The following is an 18,578-nucleotide window of genomic DNA, read 5'->3' as shown; positions in this document are numbered from 1 at the left end:
AAGTGCAACTATTCACCCTTGGCAAATGAACAAACACAAACTGAAAGCAGTTTACTCTATCTGTCGATTCGCTCCATTTAAAAATTAAAAGCATGAAACTGCGTACAGGCTTGTTCATTTAAAACGATTAGAACTAATATGGGATAATTGGACGGTGAAGTAAGGTCGTTTTAACCTGCAAATGTAAGCTTATCTGTTTTTCTTTTATGCTTAATTTGTAACATTGCAACACTCAGCTATGTGGCAACTAACACTTTTGAGAAATTTGCAAAATATGAAGATCCAATTATCCCAAATTAGTTCCAATCGTATTAATTGCAATTTGAAGCATATAAATAAAACAAGCATTTGCACAAGTTAGTAAGATGCCAGTTCACGTTTGATGTTAAATCATTTTGTCACGCCTCCAGTACTGCATAAGCAATGTAACTATGCAACATAATCCTAAGAGCCTGACGAACGTTTAGGGTCTTTGTGAGAAATGTCCTTACAGTGCCTTTCTCATTATTGCGTGGTTGTTTCATGCCTTAACCATGTTTGTCAGTAGGAGAAATCACAGTAATACATTATACACAGTATTCGGCCGAGGGACACAGTCCGTTTTGGGGGTGACTCAGGCCCGGCCCGAGGGGTAATCTGTAGGAAGTATTCAAGGGGAGGGGGCCAATCACAGATCCTTTCGCAAGAAATGTAGCCCGGAGACAGCTTGAAACCATCACATAAGTTGTTTGACATAAAACAAATGAACGGAGTTTTCCCAAGCAAAACAAACACACACACACACAAAAGAATCACGGGCGGGTTCGAGATTGATGTTTTTAGTTGTAGCCTAACCTCTGTTATTTATAGAGACTAACTTCGGAACTGCGTCTGATGAAACAATAACGACAAAATTACAAACAGAATAAGCTTATGCTATACGATTTTGGAAAAGCGTCGCCAAGTATTTTTGAAAAGCAAATTATGTTGTGAAACATGGCACAAATGTATTTGCAATACGGAAGCATTGGATTTTACCCGAATCATTTTATTCTAATAGCCGGCAATCAGAAAATAAAGACATATGCATAGTTGATAAAAATAGCCAGTGATATAGTCGAAAATAGCACACCCCGAATGTAACTTTTACACATTTAATGGTGGTGCATGTGAAAAATATAGTACGACTTTCGTGATAAAGTTTTTATATGTGTACGGCTGACAGCATGTTTAGCTTTATATTACGACTATACACTACGATGCCATGATGATGTAGGCTCGTTATCGCGTTTACTCTAAATAAAACACTACTTAAAAATAGTGGGTTCATTTAATACACCTACAAAATACATCAATTGAAGCACTTACCAGAGGTTGCAAATGGGGGCTGCCCTGAGATTATGATTACTTCCCCAAAGAAATTAACTGAACACAAATGTCAAATGTGGCTGTTCAGGCAAAGTGGCTTCTGTATGTCACGAGTACTAAAAATAATTGCCTGCAATCTCACAATTTTTCGCGCGACATACTAGTTGTAATTACTACAGAAAGTTTTAAGTTTACTTGACATTGCAAACTGTTATTTGTAACTTTCAGTTTGGCCAAGAATAGTTGGCAGCTGCAGGCACTTTAATTTCTCACCGGGGCTCGCATACACCTATCTTTAAATTGTGGTCTATGTGTTAAGATACTGTTTTCAAAGCAATTAATCTCTGAGGGAGAATATACAATCGAAATAAAACATAAGGTTTGCTCTTTTTTGATCAAAGCAGTGTTTTGCCCAGAGTGCGTTCTTGCGTCTTTTGACGCAAAATTAGCGACAATGTCCCGCAAAAATACCGGACATGGGTCACAGGGACGCACTAAAATCAGGGCTAGAATTGTAAGTCCAGCGTCCACAGAGAGACTACTTTTTTAGCTACCAAATTACATACTTGATAGCCCATACAGTTATTGCTTCTCTATTGAGACAATGAAACATTTCAAATTTAGTCTATTTTTTTCGTCACAATGTAAACACTATTGGAAAATCAGTTATTCTGTTACAGTCTACGATTCATGGTATGATCGAGGCGATGTGCGTCCACTGGGCAATGCAGCCTTGGGGACAAACTCATACGATCCCGATAACCAGACAATGATTTCGGAAGCGGAAGGCTTGTAAAAAGAACAACAAACTTTTCACAAAGCAAATTTTATTGACCACCAACTTTGCATGAAACGTTTACTTGTAAATATATGCTTGTACAGTGAAGTACGGAGAATCAAATTTTCAGTCACTATATAGGCTACAGTATACTAGCCCGGGTACACCAGGCATCAAACGGAATTGACTGTACGTGTATTTTGGTGTACTGGAAGCTCATGACTTCACCTAAAAATATCATCAACCCCACAATTTTGTTTAAACACTATATCCCTGACTTTCAAAGTAGTAATTTGCCTTAAATTTACCAAGAAGGAATCTCATACAACTCTCTGATCGTGTGCAAGCCAGAGAGATCGAGGTCACCATGCTGAATTCCTTATATAGTCAAGACCCCCTAGCTCGATTGTAGCTGATCTTAAAACAAGAACCACCTAGCTTGTCAAAACAGCTCTATGGCAATGTGCTATTGCTATCATGAGGATCAAGGAGTTCTCTCAGATATTTGTGTTTTCAAACTATATTTTTTGCAATTTTCAGAGAAAATTGTCAGTCATTGGAGCAATTATAGAAAAGAAGAGAACTTTATAGCAGTAATGAAAAAACCCAGGTTACAATGTGCATCAAACTATTGTCTTCAACCACTTCTAGTTCTGGAGTCATAAGTGTAATGAAGCACGTGCACCTTCTTTATTTCTGTTAAACACATGTAATGCAGTAACTGGCAAGAATCCCTATACAAGAAAAATGCGAATGAAATTGATTTTATCATGATGATGTCTTGTTTTACAATTCAAAACTGTAAATACAACCAGTTAAAATGACTTTGTCACAAACCATTATAGGAGACATCCAGCAATCTTAATTTTACTATGAATGTATGTATTCATGATATCAAATTTTCGATGGAAAACAACAGCCATACATGTTTACAATACCTTTCTGCCTTGGTGACTTTGCTTTGCATGCTTCGCTCACACACTGTCCCCCTATTGTAACTCAGTGTCCCCCTATTTTAACAATCATGGGACACTGTGTCCCACCTTTACAATTCCTGGGCAAAACACTGCAAAGTATCATTCAAAATTTCATGTAAACATTGAGCAATTTCAAGTAACTTGAGAAGTCTCTGGACAGTAAATTGTGATGATTGCTTTAGCACTATAGTCTCTACTCTTGAGGACCTAATGAGGCGTATACATTGCAATACCACCACAGCAGAAAAATAAATGAGATTGAGTACCCTTCCAACATGCTGTTGACATTTTGTATGTTAGCCTTACAAATCATCTCATAAAATCAGTGATGATAGGGTACCAATGTATTTTTATAACCACTGGCAAGCCGACAGTTATATTCACCTCGGGCGGGTCTGAGTGTCAAGTTTGAATAAAGTACCCAGTTTATCTCTAAAGTTCACTCTGGCTAATAATTTCACTGCAGGTGAAGATGAAAAGCCTAAATTTCAGTAACAGTATGCAAATCAGATGTATCCATAATATTACAGCTTCCTTGAGTCAGTAGAATGGTCAATGTTTGATCCCCTCTTCCATCTAATTGCTTTATCACGCCTTCAGCTAGGATGCTGTTCTAGCTAAACCTAATGCTAGGCATCCATATATGTTTCCGGCATCTGAAGGTCAGTTAGGCATTGAGGTTTGTATGTGTAAGCATCATTTATCCTCTTGGAGCATTATCAGGCCACTCTGGTAAAGGCTAATATCAGGGGTCCCACTGCTGACTGATGATGTCATACCTGCCACAGACAAGACACAGAGGCCCTGTAATGGCGGCACAGTTTTACTTCAGATATGTGTTGTACAATATCAGAAGGCCTATAATTTTGCAAAATCATTTTCTGAAATGTCTGTTGCTATCTGAGCCCTAACATTTGTGATGATCCCTTGAATGCTGACCTGTCAAGGTTTGCCTATTTAATGGAGACAAATTTTCACAACATTGCCATCAAAAGCTTGAACAAAATCAATTACCAGATGAGTGTTAACGGAAACTATAAAAACCACCTGTTTTCATCACATTTGAATCTAATAAAAATTATCTCAAGCAAAGAAATATGTCATTACTTATAACATAACTTACTGTGTTATATGCAAAATGCCATGACTAAGTTCGGTTTTATACTGACTTCATTTAATTATCTCTCCTTTTTGTACATTAGCTAGTGGTAATTGAAATTTTTGATCTGCATTGATTGAACAGATAGTGATTAAAGAATAAAAATGCTGACCTAACTGGGACTTGTTCATCAAAATGTTTAATAGTCCCACTAATTAAAACTTGAATGGTGAAACATAGACATGGTTGTTTAAAGTGACTCAATTGTACCTTGACCGACTGTCAGTAAAACTTGGAAAAAGCCACAAACTTTGACCTATAACACCTGCATTTCTAGAACATGGTTAATAATTATTGATGGTGATCTCATCATGAAAAATTACTGAAGCCCACCCAATGTGTAAACACATTTGTTAAGGGGGAGGGAGGGCAGTGACACTGACATGCATGCATGAGCAATGGGCTTCATGATAAACATGCATCCGTATACATTGGTTTCATGGTAAGCTGTAAACCTCATATCTCAGTAATCAATTTGACAATACTTTTCACAATAAATATCCAGTTTCTGGGAAAAATAAAAATGGCGTTGTTTGCTTAAAAACGGTACATTTTTTTTCACCGTCTACGCTTTTTATCACACATGCATATGAGTCACATTTCATCAAGCACTTGAATTCAGTTGTTTTGGAGTGGGATTGAGTCTTGCTGATGGGGAGGGCAAGACCTTGTCACAGCAAATAGGTAGTAGGAAGCTTTGCTTTGAGGGAAAGGGAAGAGGGGAACTTTTCTCACAGGGAGAGGGCTAACAAAGAGAGAGGGAAAGCTAATGGGTAGGACAGTAACATTTTCATATTGTAGTAAGCCCGCTGTAGTTGGAGTAGCTTTTGCTTCCCTGATTTTCAACTTTCTTCAAAACATGTTAAAATAGTATAAAACCATGCAAAACATCTCTATATACAATTTCTTAAAATCAGCTTTTGGTGGCTCCTGAATATAACAACAATGTGATAGATAGCTTAAAAATAATCATAATTACGTAAAACACGTCTCCGAAAATGCCTAAAAAGATACTTTGCTGCCTACAATGACTGTAAGATTTTGTTGTTGCATTGATTTAAACAGTTTCTTTTTTATATATAGACTAGAATTACTGTATATTGAGAAGTAGATGTAAAAGACTCATGCAATTAGCAATGATCTCTATGATATAGAAGTTTAATAGAATTCCTGAAAGCTTCTACACAGATGTCTGGTTTTAAAACTTTAAAATCATTTCATAACCTGATGATCAGATATGTTTCAATTCATTCAATATCCACATAGAAAGGCATGATTGATGGGAAGTTGTGTATGTTCTCACAGTTAGAAAGTGTTGATATTTACACAGTATTCCACAATGTGATCTCTACACTAGAAATTATTCAAACCTACTAGGTTACTAGCTTGTACTCAGTGCGGCTGCCTTTGTCTGTTTGTTTGTTCTGGCATTGCAATGTGACCTCATGGAGTATATGGCTAACAGAAAAGCTCCAGAGGAGCAAATTAAATCAAGGAGCTTGAGGTAGTCTCTAAAGGTGGCAGAAAATGTTTATCACATAAAAGCATTTCCATATGCAAGAAAAATAACAAACACAGAAGTCCATAGAAAGTTATTTTATGCTGTGACTAGCAAGGACCTGCATAGACACTTTAAAGTAGAAGTTATTATGCTTCTGTAAATGACTAAAATGTACAATGGCAACTTAAATTCTAATTTTCCTGATTATTTTTTATTAGCCTGAGGATAGCTTGAGGATTGCATCGCTGAGTTGTTGATAATCTTGGATCTCATTGTAGATGTGTGCTGATATCCTCACGTAAAGACATCCTTGAACAGATTTGACAGGAACCTGTCATAATAGAACAAAAAGTTGGTCTTACATGTAATTTGGGAGCAATCAAAAAGTTACCAAAACGTTGTGCAAGTTAAGGAGACTGGTGGTTCTTATTTTAAACCATCCTGAATTGAAAATTCTGGAACTCTGCCACATAAAATTTTGGATACACTGTCCAATTGAAGACTGAGTGCTAGCCACATGAGAAGTCATTGCACGATCATAACTTGCATGAAGTTACTTCAAAATTGTTTTGCTCTGTTAAAGTTTCTGCAACAGGTCTATCTTACCTCAATGTCAACTGGTTGAAGAGCTGATTTTGAATAGTTTCCGCCAATTGTAATCACTACAATTACCTCTTTGCAGAGCGGCAGGTAGTTGGACCAACACCATTGAACCTGGGCGGTAACAATATAAACAATGACATATGGTGTTGGGAAAAGAATGAGCCAGATACTGCACTCTGAAAATGATTCATTAAAAAGTTAGTCACTTCTGTATATGCTTTATATACAAATGACAAAAAACAATAAGAGCATGCATATATATCTACATTCTTACATAATATCATTTATAGCCTTTTTTGCATTTTACTTACCAAACATATTTTCAGGTGCAAGTAGTTGTGTGTTCCAATTTTTCACAAGGAGCCTAGCTGTAGGAACATAAATCAGAACATAAGCTTCACATCTTTACAATTGTCCAAAAGTACAGCCTGTAATTATTTAGGAAATTGTTACGCAGGGAAAGTATGGTTGTGCAAAATTCACTTATTACTACAGATACCGGAAGGAATTGAATATAAAATTTGATATGTGTTTGTAAGCTTCCCATTCGATGTTCTTATCTGCAAATTGATAAGAGAGAGGAACTAGTATGTTGTTTTACAATTCACTATGGCTTCTAGGTGCTACCTACTTCCAAACTCATTGCCATCTTCCTGCTTTATGAAGGATGTAGTGGCGTTGGGAGATTGTACAGAGATAGTAAAGATAACAAATAATGAGTATGATTTACATCATAAAACACTGATTCACAATCTCACAAAATAATGGATTTCAGCTTACATAACAAAAATTGAAACCACTGAAACAAGGAAGCAAAACAGATTCAAACAGAACAAAGCCACTTATCAAAAGGAACAATTAGAGTGACTTTCATATGGTAGTGGTTGTCATGACATCACATATAATCAATATACCCAGCAATATATAATACATCTTCATGAATCTTTTTGGTTGTCAATTTGATATTGCTCACACCACCAAAATTTTGATAATTTGTGTGGCATTTATCCACAATGTATGGGTAACTCACATTTTAACAATGATCATGATAAAGATGTCATCCATACCAGCTTGCTTTGCTAAATCATGAATGTACTGTTGTATTTTCTCTGGTCCCACTGCATTCCAGAAATCAAGAACTGTATGCAATGATAGGAATGATGTGTAGTCCTGTAACCCTAATTCCAATAAAAGTTGACATGATAGAGGTCAGAGGTCAGAGTGGTAATTAATCATAATTCTACACCAGATTGACAATGTTGACACCACTATCACACAATATGGTTATATGAGATGTCAGTTGATTCTGGTTGAGTATAGTTGCATGACTTGATTGATATGAATGTCTGCCTGATATGGTTTTTAATGGCAACTCTGACCTTTGGCATTGTTTTCATTTTTTTTGATTTATTGAAAGGCCACTTACAACCGACAGAAGTTTAACACATGCTGATTGGTGATTAAACATATCCTCTAGCTGCTATACTGCAAGAAAAGATAAATTAAAGTTCCAAGACAAGAAATTGACTTTTTAATCTAACAAATCTCTGGTGGTTAATAAGCTCAGAACCCCCGTAAATTATACATTTTCTGAAAGCCTAGATATAGGGAAACATTTTGGTAACAACAGTGTCACCATTGTTTACATAACTATCACGTGACAGGTAATTTGCATAACCTTTCAAAAATCGGTTTTCCCCTAGTTTTGTCTCAATACTTCAAAATATCTGACTCAAACTTGCTTGAATGCAAGCTGTTACAACGCTCTTCCAAATGTGTCTCAGATTTTTTATATCTTGCCTAGTCTTTTGGAGCACAATTTTAAAGAAATCAACTAGGGTTAACTTCACCATGGAGGTAGAAGGAGAGAATTCCCCACTCTGGAAGTTTTTCTGGCAAAAAATTGTTTTAGAAGGTTTGAAAAAAATTCTGAGACATATGTTGGAAGATCCTTAGGACAGCTTGCACTCACACAAATTTCAGCCACATATCTAAAAGCATTGAAACAAAACGTAGGGAAAACTGATTTTTGAAGGTTTTGCAAATTACCTGTCATGTGATAGTTATGTAAACAATGGTGACACAATGGTAACCAAAATGTTCCCCTACATCTAGGCTTTCTGAAAAACATATAATTTACGGGGTTCTGAGCTTATTAACCACAAGAGAATTGTTAGCTTAAGAAAGGTCAATTTCTTGTCTTCGAAGCTTAAGGTAAATGCACCTTGGAGACAGACATTTAGGCGCGAAAATTTACTACAATTTTTTTCTGATCTACCACTTGTGAGCGCTCATGCTAAAGCTCTTGGAGTCAGAAAATTTTCACTGTCTTAGTTTTTCTAAATTTTATTTTTTCCCCTATTGAGTTAACACAGTAATGGCAGCCACTTTGAATTTTGAATATTGATAAATCTTAGGTACTTTGCCAGAGTTTTTCTGGTCCCAAACTTTGCAAATTGACCCCTAATTTCTATTTTTGATTTGGTAAGAGTATGGCTGAAAGTTTAGTAGAGGAAAGTTTGAGCAAATGGTCAAGTTTTCACTTGTGAAGCGTATACTAACCTACATTAGCTTATGGCTGCTCTTTTTTGAATGGCAAGGTGGTATAGAGTAGAGTAATTCATTGACCATCACATCAAACTTGATCAATACCAGTAGTTTGAGTTTATACTTCATTTTAAAGTTTTCCACACCAGAAAAAAATGCAACTTTGTGCCTGTAGAAGCCAAGAATTTCTGACATATTCAGAGAAATTGCTTGGATACTAGGATTGGAGGGCTCAGTAGTTGTATACACTGCTTCTTGAGTATAGTAAAGAGGCAGCATTAGCCAACAGCCAGACACTCACTACATACACTTTGGGTTATTTGGATAGTCTGCACTGACCTTATGTATATAGTGTGACCTCGAACAGGTTAGGTCACAGATACCTTGGGCAATTTCTAAATATATCCTTCTATGAACTGTTTACTTTAAAGTGACTGAATGTTATCTTATCACGACAATTGGTGGCAAAAGGGCAAAAATAGTACACATTTATGCTACTACCAACAGCATGATCAAAAATAAGAGTGGTTTAATTCCTTCTGTCTTTAAATGCACTTGGTGCTTATGTTCCAAAGTGATTTTGTGAAATGAACAAAGCTACCAGGGAGATAAGATAATGAATTTACAAAAGATAACTTGGGGCTGCGTCAAGCGCTACTTTTGTCTGCAATTTTTGTAGATTTTTTTTGTCTTTAACAACACATGGAGGTGACACCTACCTGACCACATATATTCAGCACTGAATCCACTTCCAAAGCCATGGGAGATAACTAACGGTCGCACAGTACTATGAAACTTCTTGTTCACAAACATGAAGCCACAACCCTTAGGACTACACATCCATTTATGACAATTGCCAATGTAAAAATCTGGATTTAGATCATGTAAGTTGAGAGTCAAGGCACCTGGGCCATGGGCACCATCTATCAATATAGGCACTTCTCTGAAATATAGAACAACAAACTTAGAACAAAGTCAAATTGAATAAATTTGTATGAAAATACATCTTGAAATACTCAAATTGTTTTTGCTCAATAAAATGACTAAAATTCATGTATAGTCTTGAGTTTGTAAAATTGAAGTGTTGCATATCAGAACATATGGTTTTGCATTTTCAGCATTTTTTCCTCATTCATGTCTGGACAAATGAATCACTGTAGAAATTTAAAAAATTTCAACAGCAGCAAATGAAACAACACCTTTTCTTTCAAACAATGTGACAAACACACTTTTAGGAATATTACTTTCAGATTGGTATTCCAGGTTATGATTTCAATCAAATTAGTTTTCCTAAACAATCTTTTCAAAAGTTAATCTTCTCTAACAAAAACAAAAATTTTGTAATGATAAAACTTTGTGAGGTACAAAATTACACATAGCCCTATCCCTGTTAATATGTGGTTTGTACGTAAAAAGTGAAAAGATATATTGTAATTGTGATTGAAAACAGGTTTTCATTAATATCAAGCACAATACCTAGTCTCACCTCAAATGTACCATGTGATTTTCTATATGAACAAGAATACAACTCATGCTAAAATCATGACAGATTCTTGTAAACTATGCAAATGTCCTTGGGCAATGCCAGCCTTATTTATGTCCCGATACATATACGAATACATTTCAAATGTTAAGCACAGTATGATACAGGTATGAATTTTTTTATTACATGCCTCGTATATCGAACGTCGCACGCTCCATAGGATTCAATGGTAACTCATTGATGACGTCGCGGGCCGCATAGACATCACTTGACTGAAAGTGAACTGGAACTCCGGAACTATTTTCAACTTGCTAAATTTTTGATGCAAAATTTTAAAATTTATGTTTTGCATAGAAATATGGTTGCATAAAATAATTGATAAACGCATAACAGTAGTTTAAATATGTCAATGCGCCATTTGATTATGAAAATTGTTCCATTTTTAACAGATTTTCACCTAAGATGGAAATAAAGCATTTGATTATTATTTTGTCAATAAACCTAAATATTTTGAGTGAAACTGCGTAAGAGAGGCATGTAATAAAAACATTATAGCCCAAACAAGGGACTATGTACCCTCGGGGCAGGAGACAATTGGCCCTCCTTACGTCGGGCACGTAGTCCCATGTTTGGGCTATAATATATAATATTAACTGAGACTGTAGAGAAAGGTGAAGTGGGTTACAGCGTGAGTAAAAGTTAAACTCAGCACTGAAGTCTATGCAGGTACCAGGCCAGAAAGTTGGTAATCCTAAGCACAGCAACTGTAAGGTGTTTTTTTTTTACTCCAAAAGAGCTATATCATATTGTTCAACTTAGAGTGACAATGACAAAAAATCAATTAAGTGTTGATTTAATTACCTGTCATGGCAGATGTCAATCAATTCTTTGATTGGCAGGATGAAAGGGGTGTTACTAGGAATGTGATCGAACACAGCCAGTTTGGTTCCAACTCTGAAAGTGCCACGTGACAAATGTTGAAATACACAATTATAAAAACTTTAATTATCAATAATGATTACAAAATGAACACCAGGCATTTGACTTGATTTCACTTGTAAAGTAAGAAATCCTTGTACAAAGAGGAAAACACATGAAATTAATATGCGCCTTAAATATTACGGCTAATGGAGAAATACTGAAAAGACTGATCATAGCTACTTGATGTGTCTCAAGAAAGTCCTTAGTTGACATTCTCTTGCATCTGATTTGCTTCACTGCTCATTTTGCTAGTATTCAGAATGCACGCACACTAGTACACAAGTCTAGTCAGTGGGAATGTTATGACCAAAATATTTATCCAAAAAATGAAAAAACTTAAGGAGAAATTTAGTATACTTTAAAGTTTCCTTGACAATGTTGATGATGTCATCTTTTCCAGCCAGTGGGAATGTAATCGTCTCCTCTTGGATAACAGCTCCAGTCTCTTCAGCCACAAACTTCAAGAGTTTTTTCACAGCACCTTGGAAATAAGTTCAAACAAATTATACTTATCCACTGTATTTGACAAAAATGTTAAAAAGCCTTTGGCAGTTTAAATTGTAAATTACTGGATCAAATACTCGTGATTCACTTTGATCAAGATATAAGCATTGCTGAGTTAATTACAATGAACTGATGCATGATTTTATGAATACCCGTTGCATCAATGATAAAAGCCAATGGACTCGGATCTTCCTCCCTAAAAAATGACTTGGAATGACTTTTTAACATTTTTGCATGTTTCACATTGACATTACTTTTTTCCAGCACACCTACCAAATTCACAGGTATAACATTTTTCCATTAGATGAAGCAATTTTACATTTCAACAATCTTTTTTAGACAGTGTGAAAAAAATTCAAATGTGGCAGTTTTCTGAATTTTTGAAATGATTTTGAAAATCGCCATACATAGAGATGAGGACACTGTTGTAAGGCATATTTCATTTTTTTTCAAACAAAGATGAGATACCTTCTCAAAACTAATGCATGAATTTCATAATGCCAATGTATTACATGATACAAGTCATGTAACCTCACTGTAAAGGGCTTTCACTGTGCAGGAAGAACCATAAATTAACTTTGTAAAATATATTTCTCATTGACATCAAAGACTTGTGTTATTGCCTGTTTCATCAGTTTTATTTGTGGCTGACACCGTCTTTTGCTGACAGTTCTGCGTGTGTATTAAGACGCTGTACAGAAAAATGGAGAAAATTATCAGCCAGTAACTTTGCCTCTACAAAGTCCAATGACATAATCGTTATACACATACCATAAGTGATGTTCAAACAGTAAATGATGTCACCAGGTTTGAATTTTAGACTTTTTACCACAGTGCTCATACCACTTGACACATTCTGTACCAGGACCAGATCTGTTCTGTCACATCCTATGGGAAGAGAAAAGTTGCATAATAACAAAACGGTTTTACTTAAAAGTGATTTCAATTTGCATAAAAAGAAAATGATCGTATCATGAAGAACATGATTGACCTCAATTCAGACGCCTGATGACCTTTTACATCTGGCAGGGATTTAGCTCTGAATATAGTTCAAAGGTCACTAAGATGATGTACACAGGTGAAAAATGATACATACATGTACACTATGGACATCATCTGAGCCAGTTATATTGCTGACTCAAGGAAATTTAAAGAAATTCCTTGATAGACTAAACAACTTTAGAAATGATTTGAATGATAGAACAGTTTGTACATGGGCAGCAATACACAGGTGCTGCCAACTGGAAAATTTCTTCAATTTTGCAAAATCATCACAAAACATGTTTGATGGCTGATATACCAATTTTACTTATTTTGAACTCGACCTAAAATTTGGAGGGGAAAGTAGAGCTATTTGTACATGCCCTCCCACTGGCATACAAGGAAAATATGTCTTCACACTGAATTTTGATGCCCACTGCCCTCCATGTATCTATGGTCTGCCCGCTCCCCAAAACAATTCAAGCTCCCCACTGCCTTCTCCCACTACTGAAATTCCCGATTGCCCACTACATGCCAACTAGGCAACCCAGATCAATGCAAAACTTGTGAGAAGATAGCAGCATACCTTTGAACATTGCTCCCTCTAAGTTAGATGCTTAATCTCCCCTTAAGTTCTATCAGCCACAGTTTTCCCCTCCCTCTAAGTATTTTCCGGTGCCCATGCACCGTCAAAGATTTTCTCCCAGCCCACTGAAAAAAATGAAATTTCTTCCCTACCCACAGTATAGATATCGATATTTTCTCCCTGCCAGCTGATTACGTTCAAATTTGCCCGCCTGCTGAAAACTTTGCTCAAACACCTTTTTCCACAAACAGCTTGGTTGACAGCACGTAAATACACCATGATCAGGCTACTGCATCTACACATGTGACTTGTTTACTAGTAAATTAACACAAGACTCGCCTACAAATTTTGACAGCCTCCGTGTCACATGTACCAGGAGTGGAAGGTTTTCTCTGTCCATATATCTCACAGACTGCCTTTCAATGTAATATTCCCATTTATGTTTGGCTTCTATGGCTTCTTTGAGGGCACCACCAAATGCACCATGATTGAGATAAGTAAATCCTGACATGAAAGAAGAATTACAGGAAAGTGATAAAAGAGATGACAAAACTAAGGATGTCAATGATATGGCAATCATGCATGCACTTAATCCTTCAATGGTCATAATCTTAATCTGCTTTCCATTAATTGTTAGAACAGCTAAGTTATAAGAGAATAATGCTATCTGGCAAAATCACATGTTTTCTGCCTAGCTTTCAAACTCTGCACTGAGGATTTTTTTATATTGTGTAAGATGTTAATATCCTATACATGTAAAAATTCATAGAGGACCATGATGTCACTTGGCAAGTAAAGAATTTCTCAGGCAAGCAGAACACATTCAGACATTATATTAGTAAGGCATTTATCTTAAATTTGTAGGCAAGATTGCTAGGGTATCACAAATGTAAACACAGGTCAAAGGTCATCAATTCCAACAAAGAACCATGACTGCATGGCAGCCACAAGAAATTGACATGCCTGGAGTAATTTGATGATAATTCATTCCTTTATGCACCTTGGGGAGATCTTCAAGGACTAAATCATTCAAATACTACCGGTATTTGGTATTTGGTCTTGCAACTATGCGGACTCATTTTTTGACAAGTTTAATGCTTGTGGAGTCAAATTCAAAGTTTGAGGTGCTACATGTACGTACAGTTTGCCAGATTAAATTCAGTTAAAAGTATGTTGTCAAACTTGCACACCAAGCTATAAGGACCTGCACAAGATTTGTATGATATACTTATATCATCTATGTCATCTACGTACTTGCCATGACATCAATATAGTCTTATTATGGATGTTTACTTTCACGATATCACAATTACACCTATGGTTTTCAAAATGTCTAGAGTGCAACAGAAATATTTGACAAATTCAAACTGCTTTAAAAAAGACTGATCATCAGTAATGATACTCTTGGATTTTTTATCTGTATTTATCTTATGGCAACAATCATTGATAAAATGACACCATGACAATTTCTGGAATATTCTTGGAACTTTTTGGCGAAGCTGAGTGTTTAGAAATTCTTCTGAGTTAAAAACAGTAAAAGTCTTCAAAATTGTAAGAAATGTTTCAACAAGAGAGACAAGGCCATATTACCTCCAATAGAAAGTGCTTAGCTCTGACAGCTTTGCCAAACTCAATCACCTCACCAGCGGCATAGTTGTCAAATGTTGGCAGACTGATTGGAATGTGTGGCGGTTTGTAATCTTCCTGAAATTGAATGATGGTCAATGTTAATTTACATGAATGATGTCATGTTTCATAATTAAACTGAACTAGGACATACTTCTTCCTCTGTCTGTCTGTCTTTCTGTCTGTCAGCCTCACTGTCTCCCTCTCTATATATTGTATTGTCCAATAATGAAACAAGATACACAGACAGACAAGGTATAGATCGAGATATATTTCCACTGGAACAAATAGTAATACTGCCCTGATTATTGAAGTATATTCATTACTTCTACACTCATGATGATTTGTGACTGTGAGTTGCAATCAAACAAATATAAATACATTGAAGTACACCCTAGCTAGAGGTTAGAAAATGTAAATTAAAAGGAAGCTCATGATCAGGATAGCTATTGTGCATGCACCCTGAAAATTTCAACAGAATACACAGCATGCAACATTTTCTGGTGAAAATTCAAAACTTGAAGTACTAGGTCTTTTCTTAGATGCATGGTTCTTAGTCCCATTGAAACAAGTGAGTAATACTCCAGCATTAGTAATTACAGAAGATTATGGGCATTGAGGGCAGTAGACCATATTAATAATTTACTTGACGTATTAATGGACTCACCTCTGATGTTTCTATAAGTTCCTGTACATTGGAAGAATGGAATGACCCAAAGTCACGCCTTGCAGCTGGTAATAAAAGATAAAAATTCCACTGATTTAGAAAAGGTTATAATTTACAACTGTGATGGTTATTATTAAAATATATAAATTTCTTCTATAATTTTGCAATTCATGTAAAAACACCCATTGCGACTGTTGTTCACTTGTCAGCACTGATCAACATAACTCAGGTCATCAACCTAATCTTTATTTGTATTGATGCTAAGTATTACCATGAAAGAAAAAATATATTGGAAGACTTGTTGGGGCCAGCCAGGTGACTCCAACCAAACTTCTTTCCTGGGGGTGCAGTAAGTGCCATATTTGACTTCATCGGATTTTCACTGCAGAGAAGAAATATGACTGGGGAACCCCGGTAAGTGCATCATGATGACCACCATACCAGTCTGAACAAAAACACTGTGAATCATTTAAAGAATATATTGTTACTTCCTTGACAAGCTTGGTACAACGGAACCTCTATTAAAACAAAAGAATTCTCATAGAGTTTGTATATCCCTCTTCTGTGTCTGAGTGATTAAACACATCACAAGTGTGGATCAAATGAAATTTCAAAATCCCTTGAAAAGTGCATGCCTATTCACAGCCAATACTTTGGCTCTTTGTTGATGGTGGCTGCTTGCCAATTACAGTGTTTGCCAATTTCAAAATTACAGCATGACAATTGTTTGTGGTATAAGAACTAATAAAATGCCCATTTGATATTATCAAATGTATCATTGTACCATGGATTAACACAATATTTATAAAGGACAACAGCAGCCTAAATTTGGTTTGTAAACTGTTCTTTACCAGTACCCTCGCAATCTCATGCAAGTAAACGCTGTCCATTTTGGTATTGATGTTTCACACCTACAAATTTTTTGCATGGATCGAGGTAAAGCACACAGTGCAGACCACTCCCTCAGATCCGTAGCCCAGCCACTCTTTGACTGTTTGTATTGCAACAGTCAGGGAGTACGAGTGGCAGGACTACGGATCCGCAGCAAATCGTGCAACACTCCCGAGGGAGGGAGTGGTACGGCTACGGAACCGCAGCAACCCCAGCCCCTGACCTACTCGTAGGGCTAGGTTGTCTACTGATCTGCTTTGCTACCCTACTACCGTAACGCTGAGAACAAACATACTCGTTTCGGGAACTAACTAAAGATGGTACACTTCACTTGAAAAGAAATAGTATAGTCTATTCAGTCTATTCATTGAGATGCTCACCCTGTGTACCACTAGCACTAGCCATTTAGGTCACTTTTTGGACCGGACGTCACCCTGCAGGGAATGGAGCGAGAGGGCAAAATGATTCGACTTATGTGCTTAACAACTCTATCGAGTTCACTTGCCATCGGCAGAACTGACAGATCGACTGAACCTGCTCTGTTTTTCACCCAATCTCTCGTTTTCCCCCTCCTTCTGTGGACGGTTGACCGTGACTTCAGATTGGTCTCCCCGCTCTGGTCATGCTCATGTGATGTTGGAAGGGAAGCTGCAAGAGCGCCCTCTGTGTCGAGTGACCAAAAAAGTTGAGAATATATTTCTTGGCGGTGATTGGTGATGGTGCCTCCCTAGGCCCTCATCACGTACAATTGCTGAAATTGCGAGATACTGCAATGTGACATGAATAAATGAATAATTCGATCAATGTGACATGAATAAATGAATAATTAAATCAATCAATCTATCTGCCAATCAATCTATCTTTAATTCTTTCGGACCAACTACTGTAAGATCTGACTTTTTGATACAATCAACGTATCACATCAGATTGCAAAAGATTAAATGCGAAAAGATGAAAATTTCAGTGAGGCCTGGATGTTATAAAACTATTTGAACCAACTCGTGAGGAATGTCAAAGAGTTGAAAAACGATTAACTAAAAACATATCCTCGTTGCCTATGAAATGGTGACAAGTACATGGTGATGTAGGTTTCAATGGATTGTACAGCTGCTTTATCCTTTATTTAATTCTTAGAGATTTATTTTTCTATTAAAATATTTCATAAATTTACTATGTTTCTGCTTCCCTATAGTTAGTTCAAGCCATTACTCAGCCCGTCATAACAAAAAGGAAATCATGACCCACACAGAGGGCTAATTTAGGTGACAAGTGTTTTCATGATAGAACTATCAAAGCGAATGTTTATCTTCATTGAAATCACACAAGAACCAAAAAACCACGAGTTTCACCAGCATCACAGACAAACTTTCAAATAGGCATTGTTAACTCAACCTGGGGATCTGTTAGAACAAAGATAAAATAATTCCAAAAATATAGTGTATGGTCTAATGCTAAAGAAAAAAAATTGTGCTTTTCCGATAACCTGACCTACCCTATTTTTTGCCTACCGATCCTTAACTTCTTAGAGCTACGTAAACTCGGAAGTAAAACAAGATAGAAAAAACACAGTATCACGTGTTCGTTACCAGGCATTTGATTTTTGCTTGAACGAGGACGTCTTTTATGTTTTTATTCCTTTTATATGTATGGAAATGTTGTAGCCAGTGTTCGATCGCCCTGAACCCCTGAAAACTGCATATTTTAAAATAAAATATTTTGGGAAAAAATCCCTGCCGACCTACCTACCGTATTTTTGAAAACCATGTTATCGGAACAGCACAATTTTTTTGCCAAATGAATCTGCTCAACTGTCGAGAAAATTATCACCACTGACATTTCGAAAATTGCCATCATTGCTGGAAAGAGGAATTGATTGAAAGGAAGCTGACAAAAGGACAGAATGCAAAAACGTAAATCATAAACATGTCGTCGTCATACGTCACATCC

At 36.4% G+C, this 18,578-nt stretch overlaps 1 protein-coding gene across 1 annotated transcript; it reads right to left on the bottom strand.

Moving 5' to 3' along the window:
- Positions 1-4,254: 4,254 nt before the first annotated feature.
- On the bottom strand, positions 4,255-17,288 carry LOC139142731 (uncharacterized). The gene is made up of 12 exons (XM_070712836.1): positions 17,012-17,288; positions 15,741-15,805; positions 15,038-15,151; positions 13,787-13,951; positions 12,652-12,768; positions 11,734-11,857; positions 11,257-11,349; positions 9,632-9,855; positions 7,433-7,543; positions 6,677-6,733; positions 6,369-6,476; positions 4,255-6,093 (listed from the first exon to the last, which is right to left on the bottom strand). The coding sequence occupies exons 4-11, from the start codon at positions 13,845-13,847 to the stop codon at positions 6,376-6,378; spliced, it is 888 nt and encodes a 295-aa protein (XP_070568937.1). The 5' UTR covers positions 13,848-13,951; positions 15,038-15,151; positions 15,741-15,805; positions 17,012-17,288; the 3' UTR covers positions 4,255-6,093; positions 6,369-6,375.
- Between the last annotated feature and the right edge of the window lie 1,290 nt (positions 17,289-18,578).

This window comes from Ptychodera flava, chromosome 10, assembly GCF_041260155.1.
Source record: "Ptychodera flava strain L36383 chromosome 10, AS_Pfla_20210202, whole genome shotgun sequence".
NCBI classification, from domain to species: Eukaryota; Metazoa; Hemichordata; class Enteropneusta; family Ptychoderidae; genus Ptychodera; species Ptychodera flava.
This window is presented reverse-complemented; position numbering and strand designations above follow the sequence as displayed.